Consider the following 15,584-nt stretch of genomic DNA (forward strand, 5'->3'; position numbering starts at 1 on the left):
TTCAAAACGTTATGATAAAATGCTTGTTAATTATGAATTTAATTGTAAGTATTCCTTCTGCATTTTCCCAACACAGAAATCTTTTCTTTATATATAAGAATCTCACTTAAATGGCTTCAGATGTATTAACTCAAGGGACTGCTGGCCAAGTTTATCCAACCTGATCATATAATTTAACTTTTTTTGTTTATAATTCAGTGAATCTGCGCCACATCTTTTTGAATGTTTGGGGGCCATGCTCAAAACTGAGCACAGCACTCTAGATGGGATCAGAATTATTTCTTCATTTTTGAATTTCAGCCATCTGGAGATAAAGGCCAAAAGCTATTAGACTTCCTTTTTTAATTTTATACTTGTGCACGAAATAGTAATGAATCTGATCTGTAGATATTTGAATCATTTTGCTCACCCACAGATTCTAACTGCATGTTAGAAAAAGCAACTATGGGACCTTTCTTATCTTTTTCTGATCCAAAGTGAATCATTTTCTTTCTAACACACACGAAATGCTGGAGGAATTCAGCGGGCCAGGAAGCATCTATGGATAAAGGTACAGTCGATGCTTTGGGCCGAGACCCTCCAGCCGGTCTTGCTGAAGGGTTTTGGCCCGAAATGTTGACTGTACTTTTTTCCCATAGATGCTGCCTGGCCTGCTGAGTTCCTCCAGCATTTCATGTGTGTTGCTTGGATTTCCAGCAACTGCAGATTTTCTTTCTCTCCACTATGAACTCACCTGTCATAGTTGCGCACACTCACTCAGTTTGCTTGTCTTTTTGTAACATTATCTACCTATGAGTAACAATACAGGTGGTCTAAAATCTGGCCTTTGCTCTTTGGCTGTAATTTGTGATGGTGCAATTGGCAACACTCTCAGCACCTCCATAACTACTGTGATGATGTCAGCAACTTTGTAGGTCAGCAATTCCAATCAAACTCTGAACTGCACTCTCCTGTTACTCCAATCAATCAGCATTCGGCTCACTGGCTGTTGTTTCCTGTGCTCCCTTTAAACTCACCAACACCCCTTTTCCCGTACGCCCTTCAAAATTACCAGGGCCCTATGAATAGTGTTCACTTTAACATCGCCAGAGTCCATTCCACATGCTTCCTTTCAGTTCACTGGATCCCGGTTTCTTTGTTCCTTTTAAACTCATCAGGGGCCTATTTCCTTTGAAGTTATCAGTCTCTCTTACCCATACTGTTGTATGTCATAATACTGTGCTACATACTGAAAAAAACATCAGAGTCTTAAATATAGAGGGACACTGGTAGGAATCACCAAATAGTCCGGAAAATGTGCCTGTTTGCCATTGCTTCAGCCAAAAAGGTGCTGGATTGTTAGGCTGAGAAGGTGCTGGATTTTAGGCTGTGAAGGTGCTGGATTTTAGGCCATGAAGGTGCTGAATTATTAGGCCGAGAAGGTGCTGGATTATTAGGCCATGAAGGTGTTGGATTATTAGGCTGTGAAACTGCTGGATTATTAGGCCGTGAAACTGCTGGATTATTAGGCCGTGAAGCTGCTGGATTATTAGGCCGTGAAGCTGCTGGATTATTAGGCCGAGAAGGTGCTGGATTGTTAGACTGAGAAGGTGCTGGATTATTAGGCTGTAAAGGTGCGGAATTGTTAGGCTGAGAAGGTGCTGGATTATTAAACCGAGAAGGTGTTGGATTATTAGGCTGTGAAACCGCTGGATTATTAGGCCATGAAGCTGCTGGATTATTAGGCCGTGAAGGTGCTGCATTATTAGGCCGAGAAGGTGCTGGATTGTTAGACTGAGAAGGTGCTGGATTATTAGGCTGTAAAGGTGCGGAATTGTTAGGCTGAGAAGGTGCTGGATTATTAAACCGAGAAGGTACTGGATTATTAGGCTGTGAAGGTGCTGGATTATTAGGCTGTGAAGGTGCTGGATTATTAGGCCGTGAAGGTGCTGCATTATTAGGCCATGAAGGTGCTGGATTATTAGACCGTGAAAGTGCTGGATAATAGGCTGTGAAGGTGCTGAATTTTAGGCCATGAAGGTGCTGAATTTTAGGCTGTGAAGTTGCTAAATTTAGGCCATGTAGGTGCTGGATTATTAGATTTTACACTATGTAGTTAAATGCAGAATGATAGAATTTACTGTTAGAGGGAGAATTCTCAGGATATGCTGTTGCAGACTTCATTCAACACAATTAAATGATTTGATGGGAAATAAAATATGAAAAATTCTAGTTGCTTGCTATCCAATTTTTTCAAAAAACCCAATGGCTCAGCATCTGTCTCACTGGTTCTGTTTCCAAGTAAACTTACTAGGCCTCTTGTTCCTGCACTCACTTTAAACTCATTGGAGCCCTGTTTTAGCTCATCAGGGCCACATTCCCATTGAGACCAATCCCGCTGTTCCTTGTAAATGCACAGGCATCTTGCTTCCTCTTTCTTTTTATACTCATCAAAGCTTTTATTCCTTGGTCCCTTTAAATGCATTGGATTTCTGTTGTCTGTGATCACTATAAACTCATCAGATTCACTGGATGACTTATTATCCTATAGTGTAATACTAAAGAAGAATACATTAAAATTAGGTTGCTGTAAGAATAGGAATAGTATCCAATAGTTCAAGTTTAATAGTCAATCCACCATACAACATGAATACAGCCAAACAAAGCAGCGTTTCTCAGGGACCAAGGTACAAAATGCTGAAGCAACAATTACTTTATACTTTATACTTTATTGTCGCCAAACAATTGGTACTAGAACATACAATCATCACAGCGATATTTGATTCTGCGCTTCGCACTCCCTGGATTACAAATATTAAATATAAAAAAATATTAAAATTAGTAAATATTAAAAATCTAAATTATAAATCATAAATAGAAAAATGGGAAGTAAGGTACAGGTTTCCCCCGCCATCCGAAGGTAGAGCATTCCTATGAAAAGGTTCGTAAGCCGGAATGTCGTAAAGTGAAGAAGCAATTACCATTTATTTATATGGGAAAATTTTGTGAGCGTTCACAGACCCAAAAATAACCTACCAAATCATGCCAAATAACACATAAAACCTAAAATAACAGTAACATATAGTAAAAGCAGGAATGATATGATAAATACACAGCTTATATAAAGTAGAAATACTTTTCCACAATCATTGCCTGAACTGTTCTCTGTAGCAAAAATCTCACGCCAGCGCCGTTGGCAGAAACACAGCGCAAGCGCTCTCCAGTAACCTTTAAGCTAAGAAGACAGCACATATAGCAAATATAATTAGTTAGCAGAAAAACATACAGTAGTTACAAAAACTGATAATATACCCAAGTCCCTGAGTGTCAAAACCTATAGATTGATGGTGCTTGGATGCTGTCTGGTAGCCACGTCTCTGCAAGAACAAGCCCACAGCAGTTCCTCATATCACATAGTGTATCAGCAGACAAATGCAATCCTGCTTGTCTCCCTCCGAGTGAACACTGGAGGGCAGCACTGATGGGAGGGTCCAGCGCAGAATGCAACAGCACCTAGCCCCCGCGTCTCCTTCCTCAGCATCCGCAGCATGTGGCCCTGAGGCAGGAAGGAAGGCATGGTCCAGGCCACACAACTCCCCCGCCGTCCGTCTCACCACTGAGCCGGCGAATTGGACTCGCACTATTCAATATACCAATATCCAACAGGGTCTTGCGATTGCGAAAAAGACACAAAACGACCCTTGGTTAGAAGCAGAGAGGTTGCTGCATCCGAGCATGCCTCCAGCTTACCAGAAGATGTGAATAGTATAGAAAATCCGTACGTTTGGTACCGTCCAAGTCCCAAGGATGTCGGATTATTGGAGTTTCATTGCTCAAGCCACTAATTCGTTACGAATGAGATATACAGGTAGTTGTCTCTTACGCCTGTACTCTGCATTCACGGAGAAACACAAATCACAATTCTTAACAGTCTATTAAGATGGAGCAAAATCTACTAATGGCACAGCCATTGGAGCTGCTGCGGTGATCCAGATTCAGCCCTGGCGTCCAGCGCTGCTTGGGTGAAGTTTGCTTGTTCTTCCATTAACATGTTGGCTTGCACCAAGTCTATCAGTTTCATTCCACGTCCCAAAGAAGTGCTGATCAATTCATAGTCAAATATGTGCTTCCCTCCGTGTCAGTACTTTGCAACAGGATTGGAGGGGAAGTGGGAGGCAGTGTTGGGGAGTTGATCAGTCGGGAAAGAGAATCAACTACAGGGGAAAAACATGGGGTTTGCTCTGAGAGCTGCAATGGGCCAAATAGTCTCCTATATCATATGAGAATATGAAAGATAAATAAAATGATATCAATTCAAACACTGCAGATAACATACTACAAACCACTGTACACCAATAGCAACTTCATACTCTGTACTTCATCGTTAACCAAGAGGACAACTCCACTCATATGTAATTCTCACTCATTCGGACAATGAACCCCACTCAATCCCAATGAATACCATCAGGTTTAAAGTTACATGTGAGTGTTGTGCATTTGCTGCTGACTACAAAATCCACAGCAATGGCTAAATAGCCCCACTACCTTTTGGGCAGCCTTGGGAGAGATGAAGGCTACGGGAGTAAACCCAGACAGCAAATCCGGAGTGGAGCCCCTCGGGTGGCTGGACGTCATTGAACATCCTTCCGGCAGCTCCTGCAGCCAAGCTAGTGACAAACGTATTGCTTCATAAACTTTCCCTTGGACCACACTGGTGAGGCCGAGAGGGGGATCTTGATGACTGGGCATCTCAGGATCTCCATAGCTTCCACCCAGGCTTGTGATGATGATTGTCATCACCCATTGTCCTTCGAGACAGACGGATGCCAACCACCACCATAAAATCTGGAACAATGTTTATTTTCATAAACTCTCAATATTGACTGTTCAATTAATGATTAAAAACATGTCATGACAAAAATATTGTCAAATATTGCCTCTGCATGATTTTTCTAAATTTTTGCAGATTGATAACATTTGCAAAAAGCAATACTTTAATGATTGTGGTTTGTCCAGAACTGAACGTTTCTAAAGGGAATTGAGCTTGTGAATTAATGCTTATGTTTCAAATCCTCTGACGACAGGGTGCAATCGGACCAGCTGGTGTTGCAGGTGAACAAGGACTCATGGGTCAAAGGGTGAGTGATCAAAAATGTGGCATTTCATCCTATTTGAATTCAGCATATAGAAAAGATATTCCGAAAACATTACTTCAGATGGCATAGGGAAGCCATCAGGAAAGAAAATCTCCACATTCCACTGAGGATCTCCCTAAATTCCTGTTTGTTCTTCAAACGTCAGTGTAAACCTTGCCCATTTTTCCATTGTCACAAACGGCCCTTTTAACAAGCAAAATAATAAAGGAGTGCAGGGAAATATCAACAGCGACTTAACCTAGCTCACAAAGCCTAGAAGTTGTTTATTCCCAGCTGATTTTCTTTTGGGTTAAGTTATTTCCTTTATTTCAGGTTCATCATCATCATTATGTGCCTTGTCAGATGACATCATCATTATGTGCCATGTCACATGATGTGAGCATTCGTGCTCTTTCTGTAGTCATCATTGCTCTTGGCAAATTTTTCTACAGAAGTGCTTTGCCATTGCCGCCTCTGGGCAGCGTCTTTACAGGACAGGTGACCCCAACCATTATCAATACTCTTCAGAGATTGCCTGCCCTGCATCAATGGTCGCATAACCAGAACCTGTGATATGCATCAGCTGCTCATATGACCATCTGCCACCTACTCCCATGGCTCCAAGTAACCCTGATCAAGTGGCTAAGCAAGTGCTACCTCTTGCCCAAGGATGAACTGCAGGCTAGCAGAGTGAAGGAGCGCCTCTCACCTCCTTTGGTAGTGACGTATTTCCACCCCACCACCCCTTTCTTCAGGTTACCAAACATAAGTGGGTTATGCAGCCAACTAAAGATAGAAAATTTATTGTGCATTTACTTTTTCCCCCAAAATTTAAAAAGGTTAATTTGACCCAAATAGTACTTCACAATATGAATATGTTTGGTACTGGAGAGCTGGTATTATGAAAATGGAAGTTATCCTTGTGTTTTTCAACCTGATGATCAAACTATCAAGAACTTAAGCCACAGTGATTTTCCGAAGCAAAAGTGCATAGTTCAGGGAATTCAGTTGGAGAAAATCAAATAACTAGAGATGCTAAAAACTTGAAAAGCAAAACTGGAAGTAAATATTGGGAATACTCAGCAGATCAGACCACATTTGCAGGAAGAGAACCATAGGTAATGTTAATGTTTCATGTCAAAGACCCTTTCCTATAACTGGAAAGAAGCATGTTAAGTTATGGGGGGAGGGGGCGCAGTAGAGGGTGCAAAGGGAGTAATATCTCTGAGGAGGTAAAATTTGAATGAGCACCGGGATAAGTTATGAATGAAGTTATCAGATCAGTGACTTTATGGGAACAGATTGAGAGTCAGAACATGAAGACCTCGATAAAAGAATGTAGGATTTGGCCCAGTTATTTACTATCTATCTATCTATCTAATCTGGATATCTACTGCTTTACAATCCATGCTGCCTAACAACCCACAATTTAACCTAGCCTAATCACAGAACTATTTACAATGACCAATTAACCTCCCCAGCCGGTACGTCTTTGGACTGTGGGAGGAAACCGGAGCACCCGGAGGAAACCCACGTGGTCACGGGGAGAACGTACAAACTCCTATCAAGCAGCGGCGGGAATCGAACCCGGGTCGCTGATACTGTAAAGCATTGTGCTAACCAAAGCGCTGGTTGGAGGTTGAGCAAATGGGATTCGCGTAGGCGGTGTGAGCATGGTGAGCGGAAGGACCCAGTCTGCACTGAGGGACTCCGTGAACTTTCTCTGCAAGTGTAAGACATGCCCAGCTTGACCTCATGGGCATGATTTCCAACTCTGCAGCTCACATCTCCTATGTTCTTTTGCCTAAGTTCTCACTCTCTGTCTGCTACCAGCCACTTATTGACCAGTTTACAGTTTACCCCCATGAGCATCCTGGTTTTACCCTATCAGAGAAATGCCCCTCCCTCACCCTCCTTGCAGCTTAACAAACTAGTTTTTCTCTTCTTCCCTGTGCTGAGAGAGGATCTCCAACTGAAATGTTAACTCTGCCACCCATCCCACAGATGTGGCCTGACCTGCTGAATATTTGCAACATTTTCTCTTTCTAGTTCATATAGACAATCTGACTGACTGATTGGATGCCATAAATTTTTGACAATAGTTTTATCTCAATTTCCATAAGCACACCTAAGTATTCATTTTCTGGCAACCAAGTTAGTAGCATTAAGGAATACTTACTTTCATCTGTTGCTCTTCGATAATATAGTTACATCCTTTTGCAAGACCAACTCTGGTGCAAGATTGTACCTAAGGTTCTGTGATCACCTCTCAATTCTAATATATCACTGATTCAAATAAATGATTATCAGAATCATGTTTAATATCACCGGCATATGTTGTGAAATTTGTTAACTTAGCAGTCCAATGCAATACATGATAAATATAGAAAAAAGTAAATAAATTACAGTAAGTATATATATATATATATATATATATATATATATATATATATATATATATATATAATTAAACTTAAAAATAGTAGTGCAAAAACAGAAATAATTTTTTTTAAGTGAGATAGTGTTCATGGGTTCAATGCCCATTTAGAAATCAGATGGGAGAGGGGAAGAAGCTGTTCCCAAAGCTTCTTTACTTCCTTCCCGATGGTAACAATGAGAAGAGGGCATGTCCTGGGTGATGGGGTCCTTAACAATGTAACCTGCCTTTGTGAGGCCCCGCTCCTTGAAGATGTCTTGAATACTATGGAGGCTAGTACCCAAGATGGAGCTGAGTAATTTCACAACTTTCTGCAGCTTCTTTTGATCCTGTCCAGTAGCACCCCCTCCACCACACCCCATACCAGACAGTGATAATGCAGTCTGTCAGAATGCTGTCCACAATACAACAGTAGAAATCTTCAAGTGCTTTAGATGACAAACCAAATCTCCTCAAACTCCTAATGAAATATAACCACTGTCTTGCCTTCTTTATAGGCGCATCAATACGTTGGGTCAAAGTTAGATCCTCAATGATATTGACACCCAGAAACTTGAAATTGCTCACTCTCTCCACTTCTGATCCCTCTGTGAGGACTGGTTTGTGTTCTCTCATCTTACCCATCCTGAAGTCCACAATCAGCCCTTTGTTCTTACTGACATTGAGCTCCAGCTGGCTGCTGTGACACCACTCAACTAGCTGGTCTATTTCATTCCTGTTTGCCCTCTCATCTCCATCTGAGATTCTGCTAACAGTGGTTGTATCATCAGCAAATTTACAGATCACTCCTTGGCTCTAGGAATTAGTGATATAAAACTCAAGAGTTTTCCAAATAATGATAGGTATATTTAAATACACAAAATACGTACCATCAGGATATTAGAAAATGTGTTTGTTTTATTCAGCATCCTTGTAGGTCAAGAGTTCCCCTGTTAGAGCCTGCAAAGTCCTTAGCTTTTGTCGGCACATAATTTAAAACATCTTTGGAAGTGTCAGACTTTGCCATTCTCTGCTCTGATTGCAACAACTACTCCTCCTCATTGTCCATCTGGAATCTCTATCTGGTCTTGAGTGAGATAACATCTAGAAAATGCAACGTTTGCGAAGTAATTTTTACAAATGCTTACAAATCATGCTTTATAAAATATCTTCTTACCATATAATGACCAAATGAAACTGACATCTTCAATAATCGTTCCTTTTTTTATTTACAAAGGGTGAGCCTGGTCTGGTTGGTGATGATGGACCCCCGGGAATTGACGGGATCAAGGTAAGGCATTTCAAGAATGGATGTGTAATACCAATTAGTCTGAAATATGAATAGACTTCTATAACAATAATACAAGCATAATTTTGGCTTCAGCATCCAGTATATCTGAATTTTATATATATATAAGATTTTAAATTAGCATTTTGAATACAGTATATCAGCACATATTTAAAATGTAGATCTTGAAGATTTTAGTTTCTCCAAGTCTAATTCTTCAAAGCAGAAGGAACAGATCTTTAGTGGATTGTTATGTTTTTCTTCATGCCTTTTTGCCTCAAGTGATACTTACTACATTACATTTCACAGTAGTTGTTTGAGCTTTAAAATTAGACTCACACTGAGATCCTGCCTAAACTGCAATCTGGCCTCTTCAACAATGGGCCAGATTGTTCAATCCACTTCAATCTCCTTCTTCAACTTTCTCTTGAAACATATCAAATCTTGCCTGAGTAGTGACTTGGGTCCACTCCAATTTGCCTACCAGCACAACTGGTGCATAGCAGATGCCGTTTCGTTGTTCTTCATTCAACCCTGGAACATCTGGACGCCCTTTATCAAGCTCGGCATTCAATACCATCATCTCCTCAAACCTAATCAATAAGCTTCAAGACCTCCTTGTGCAACTGGATCCTCAATTTCCTCACTTGTAGACCCCAGTCAGTTTGGATTGGCAACAGCATCTCCTCCACAATCTCCGTCAGCACAGGTACACCACAGGGCTGTGTGCTTAGCCCCCTTGCTCTACTCACTTTACACTTATGACTGTATGGCTAAGCTCAGCTCCTATACCATATTTAAGCTTGCTGATGACACCACTGTCGTTGGCTGAATCAAAGGTGGTGACGAATCAGCTTATAGGAGGGAGATTGAAAATCTGGCTGAGTGCTGCCACAACAACAACCTCTCTCACTCAATGTCAACAAGACCAAGGAGCTGATTATTGACTTGAGGTGGAGAAGGTCAGCAACTTTAAATTCCTCATTGCTACCTTTCCATAGGATTTGTTCCGGATTTAGCACGCAAGTCCCATTATGAAAAAAGCACAATAGCGCCTCTACTTCCCTAGGAGTTTGCGAAGATTCAGCGTGACATCTAAAACTTTGACAAACTTCTTTAGATGTGTGGTGGAGAGTATATTGACTGGCTGCATTATGGCCTGCTATAGCAACTCCAATGTCCTTGAACAGAAAATCCTACAAAAAGTAGTGGATACGATCCAGGCCGTCACGGGTAAAGCCATCCCAACCATTGAACACACGGAGCACTGTCACAGGAGAGCAGCATCCATCATCAGGGACTCCCACCACCCAGGTCATGATCTTTTCTCGCTGCTGCCGTCAGGGAAGAGGTACAAGAACCTCAGGACTCTCACCAGGTTCAGGATCGGTTAGTACCCCTCAGTCATTGGGCTCTTGAACCCTGGAGATAACCGTCTGTAAAGAGTTTGAATGTTCTTCCCGTAACCATGTGGGTTTCAAGCAGGTGCTCCAATTTCCTCCCACAGTACAAAGACAAACCAGTAATTAGGTTAATTGGTCATCTAAATTGTCCCATGATTAGGCTAGGGTTAAATCGAGGGTTGCTGGACAGTGTGGCTCAAAGGTCCTATTCCACGCTCTATCTAAATAAGTAAACTTAACTCAGTTTTATGCGCCCAGACACTGAACTGTTCCCACACCCTATGGACTCGCCTTCAAAGACTCTTCATCTCATGTTCTCAATATTTATTGTTTTTTTTCTTTTGTATTTGCACAGTTTGTTGTTTTTTGCACACTGGTTGTCCACCCTGTTGGTGGGTGGGGACATTAACTCTATAATGGTTGTTCGATTTATTAAGTATGCCCACAAGAAAATGAATCACAGAGTTGTACATGGTAACCTGTATGTCCATTGATAATAAATTCACCTTGAATTTTGAACTTTGACCACTTCTGTAAACTGAATCCCTGATCCCAAGTCATTTGTTTCACCAATTGATCCAAGAATGTAACCAATGATGTCCACCAAGGAACATGGATTTGAAAACAATTTATATAAAGTAAGGTATAATGCTCCACAAATTTGAATTAATGACATGATTTAAATATTTATTAAGTATTAAAGTTATTCATATAGTTTAAGCTGTTTTACCATCCAGAGGCAAATGTGCTTACTCATTCTAGTAATAATTTTTTCTGAAGTTCATCCTACAATGTAGACAATCTCTTAACTGTTACTCCAGTGCTCCTGTTCTGAGAAATTATTGCATTGTCAAAGGTGCTATCTTTTGTTTGAGACATTAAATCATGGTCCTCTGAGCCCTCTCAATAAGACACACAAGATCCAATAGTCCAATTTTGAATGTGAGAAATGTAATTATGTCTATTGTCTGACCATTGTTCCTTAGCCAACAATTAAGCAGAGGGAGACACAAGTTCTGTGATGTAGGTTCTCAATTTGAAATGTTAACCATCTCTCTGCCTCCATGGTTGCTGCCTGGCCCACTGAATTCCACCAGAGTTTGTTTTTGCTTTAAATTGCATGAACTGATCACTAAATTTCATTCTTCTTGTGTGATTATGCTATAGGCAAATTGGTGATCATTACAGGAGTGACTATTAAGTGCTCTATTAACTAAAATGCTATCTGGATTTTACAAGCCCATAAAAGGCTGAATGGAATTTTCTTTTTTACACAAATTCTGATTTATGTTTTGTATGTTGTGAAAGGAAACATTTCATCAGAAAAGGAGTGCCACATTTTTCCTTATAATTAATTTAATTAGAAAAGTTTTCATAGAATAAACACTAAAATCTCTTTTAAAACCTTACTCATCTGCAAGAAGCTAAAGGACACTAATGTCCGTCTTAGACAAGATCTTTTCTGAAAATAATGATACTAATTAAAATGCAAAGAATTGAATTGATTATGGCATAATAATAATCAGCAAAATTAAAACCCATGGGATTAAAGAGACCACAGCAGAAAAGCAGGTTGTTTTCTCAAGGAGGGAAGATATTTCAAAGTACAAAGTAAATTTCATTGGCAAAGTACATATAGAATATGTCACCACATACAACGCTAAGATTCATTTTCCTGCAGGTGTCCTTGACAAATCTATAGAATAGTAACTACAACATGATCAATGAAAGATCAACTAGAGTGCAAAAGACAACAAACTCTTCAAATGCAAATATACATAAATAGTAATAAATAACAAGAATATGAAATAACAAGATAGAGTCCTTAAAGTGAGATCATTGGTTGTGGGAACATCTCAATGGATGTGCGAGTGCAGTTATCCCCTTTTGTTGAGGAGCCTGATGATTGTGGGTTTGTAACTGTTCTTGAACCTGGCGGTGTGAGTCCTGATGCTTTTTTACCTTGGACCTGAAGGCAGCAGTGAGAAAGGAGCATAGCCTGGGTGGTGAGGATCTCTGATGATGGATGCTGCTTTTCTACGACAGTGTTTCATGTAGATATGCTCCACGGTTGGGAGTGCTTTACCCATGATGTACTGGGCTGAATCCACTAACTACTGTAGGATTTTCCATTCAAAGGCGTTGGTGTTTCCATACCTGGCTGTGATGCAGCCAGTCAATACACTCTGAAGTTTGTCAGAGTTTTGACGTCATGACGAATCTTAGTAAGTTCCTAAGGAAGTGGAGGTACTGTCATGCTTTCTTTGCAATTGCATTTACGTGCTGGGCCCAGGACAGGTCTTCTGAAATAGTAATGTGCAAGAATTTGAAGTTGCTAACTCTCTCCACCAATGAGGATTGGGTCATGGACCTCTGGTTTCCCCCTCCTGAAGTTTACAATCAGTTCCTGGGTCCTATTGACATTGAGTGAGAGGTTGTTGTTGTGACACCACTCAGCTAAATTTACATTCTCCTTACTGTGTGCTAATCCATCACTACCTTTGATTTGGCCTATAGCAGTGGTGTCATCAGCAAACTTGAATAAGGTATTGGAACTGTGCTTAGCCACACAGTCATAGGTGTACAGCGAGTAGAGCAGGGGACTAAGCACACAGCCTTGTGGCTCGCCTATGCTGATGGAGATCATGGAGGAGGCATTGTTGTCTATCTGAACTGGCTGGAGTCTACGTGAGGAAATCCAGGATCCAATTGCACAAGGAGGTTTGAGGCCAAAGTCTTGGAGCGTGTAGATTGGTCTTGAGGGGATGATGGTATTGATGCTGAGCTGTAAGTTCCAGGGTTGAGTGAAGAGTCCATGAGATGACATCTGCTGTGGACCTGTTGCTCCGATAGGCAAATTGGAGTGGTTCCAAGTCGCCTCTCAGGCAGGAGATGATACGTTTCATCACCAGCCTCCCAAAACACTTCATCGCTGTGATGTAAGTGCAACTGGATGATAGTCATTGAATCAGATAACCACACTCTTCTTGGGCACTGGTATAATTGATGAGAGTGGTAGTGAACAGTTTTTAAAGCTGATGCATATTGAAAAAGCATTTTGAGCCCAAAAGGTAAAGTATTTGTTACATTTTGTAGATTCTCAACATGTTGGCTTTTGGGTCAAAAAGACTTTGTGAATCAAATGGATCAATGCCTTGAGGTAATACTCTGATCTCATGACAAACATTAGACATCAGATCTCCTGGCTACTTCTGTAGATTTTTGACCCTAAATTGTCGGGATTAACTATACGAAAGGTGTAGTGGTTAAATCTGACTTGTGATTGAGAAGTTGTTAGAACCCAAACTTGAACTTCAAGATATAAATGTATTGCAGTGCAATTGCAATATATGCCCAGTACTATAATCATATTTAATAGCTTGTAACCCACCTATTGGTTAGATGTCTTAGAGTTTGGGTATGGATGCTCAGTGTTTTTACAACAGACTATTTAAAGTCAAACCAACTTCAATTACCACAGGACCTATTAAGAAGTCCGTCTGTACTTAAAACACTACTGCTCATTATTCTTAAATAACATTCCAGTTGGACACACACAAGTATTTTTTGATGTATGAATGTTAACTTAAAAAAGCAGGAACACGCAAGTAATGCCGCATCAGAACATTTATTAAATACAGGCAGCTTTCTGGAATATGTTTTTTTTTTCGTGCTTACGCTGTTCCTCACAAACTCCTTAGTTTTCTCAATAGTTTCTTTTTCTGGAGTAAGATCCATCAATTTTAATTAATTTGGTGAATTTTTGGGATACCCGAATGCAGAACCTGACAGCACTTTTATCCCAGATTGTAAACAAAGATGATAGTGACAAAGTCGGTGGCAGTCTCTGGGCAGAATTTGGGGGAAAAGTCTTGATTATTGTGCCTTCAGTGTTGACAGTAATATTTGAAGTCAGCATGGCACCGGCTGCATCAATAAGACAGTGTCTGCTGGGAGTTCAAGTAGGTGAAAATAGTAATGAAAATAAATGTATGTGGCTACATCAGAGTGAGTTAAAACAGTAAATGAAGTAAGTGAGGCTATAAACAAGCACTTTGAACCACAAGCAACACGCACAAAATGCTGGAGGAACTCAGCAGGCCTGGCAGCATCTATGGGAAAGAGTAAACAGTCGGTGTTTCGGGCCAAGACCCTTCATTGGGAGTCCTCCAGCATTTTGTGCGTGTTGTTCTGATCTCCAGCGTCTGCAAACTTTCTTGTGTCTTTGAACCACAAGCTCAGTTTAAGGGACATGTTGAAATTCCATAAGCAGAAAGGAAGTGGGGATTCAACAAATCTGATTTTTTTTTTCATGAACAGATAGATCTGGAGAAATTAAGGGGATTTACCAAATGTTGGGACATTACAAATAGCCGACCAATGTTCAGCCCTTATACATGAATATGCATTTGGGAGAATGGCAGTACGGGTTACAAAAAATTCATATCAGAGCAACCCTGCCATGACCCAGATAGGGCCTGTGTTTGAAGTGCCATAGATGGTTTGCATTGGGTAGATGTACATTTGGTTGGCCCTGTTTAAGCAGCACTAGTTTTCCAAATCTGAAAAATCTCAAAACTAAATGCCAGCCTCAGTCTCCTTTTTAAAGCAATTCTCTCACAACCATCTAACCGTCTCTTGGAGCTTTCTCCTTATCCTCCCTGCCTGTTTCTAAATGCCCCTGTCGACTTCCACCTGTTTCCATCTTCCCTGCTCCTTGCACACCTCAAATGCCTCAGCAGAGGACATGTCCCTTTCACCTCCTTTACTGTCGAGCCTCAAACCATCCAGTTTCTCTGTTATTGCTTTACAACAGTGAAGCAGAACATGCTGGTCTTTAGCTAGTGAGTTCATGCGAACCACTCCTTAAGCTTTAATCTGCCATGGTTGGTACGTCTAATCTCACCCCTTTGGTTGGGATTACTAAATGTTAAAACTTGATTTCAATGTATCATTGTAGTTTTAATTAATTAATGGTGGGTTCATGTGCTTTCAAATAAATGTATAATATTTTCTGAATTTTGTAATGCCGTGCTACGTATGTAACCCAATTTAGAAGGTCACATATTTTGCTAGTCTTCCCCTACATCTGGCTGAGCACTGTGTTTTGTTCCCACTAGGGTGACAAAGGAGACCCAGGGGTTGAAGGAGATAAAGGAGAGAAGGGGCCAGAAGGAATGAAAGGAAAAGAAGGACCACCGGGAGTACCAGGAATCACAGGAGTACAAGTAAGAACTATTTCTAATGATTTCCACAGAAAGTGAAATACCTGGAGATAACAATTTGCAAGCAATGACTCTGAAGTATCTTGCATCATAGGAATATTGCTGCGTGGGAATATTTAATATAATAATTATTTGCTT

The 15,584-nt window shown here is 40.7% G+C and overlaps 1 protein-coding gene across 5 annotated transcripts in view; it reads left to right on the forward strand.

Annotated features, from left to right (window-relative positions):
* Positions 1–15,584, forward strand: part of col27a1b (collagen, type XXVII, alpha 1b) — a 487,157-nt gene that overhangs the window by 364,686 nt on the left and 106,887 nt on the right. For all 5 annotated transcript variants that reach the window (XR_011882827.1, XM_072240297.1, XM_072240300.1 and 2 more), the window contains 3 exons: positions 5,064–5,117; positions 8,768–8,821; positions 15,342–15,449. Coding sequence is in view for 4 of the 5 variants with exons in the window: in XM_072240297.1 (XP_072096398.1) it covers positions 5,064–5,117; positions 8,768–8,821; positions 15,342–15,449 (216 nt within the window). In the remaining variant the exon portion in view is untranslated. The remainder of the gene's footprint in view (positions 1–5,063; positions 5,118–8,767; positions 8,822–15,341; positions 15,450–15,584) is intronic.

Source organism: Mobula birostris, chromosome 22 (genome assembly GCF_030028105.1).
Source record: "Mobula birostris isolate sMobBir1 chromosome 22, sMobBir1.hap1, whole genome shotgun sequence".
Classification (NCBI taxonomy): domain Eukaryota; kingdom Metazoa; phylum Chordata; class Chondrichthyes; order Myliobatiformes; family Myliobatidae; genus Mobula; species Mobula birostris.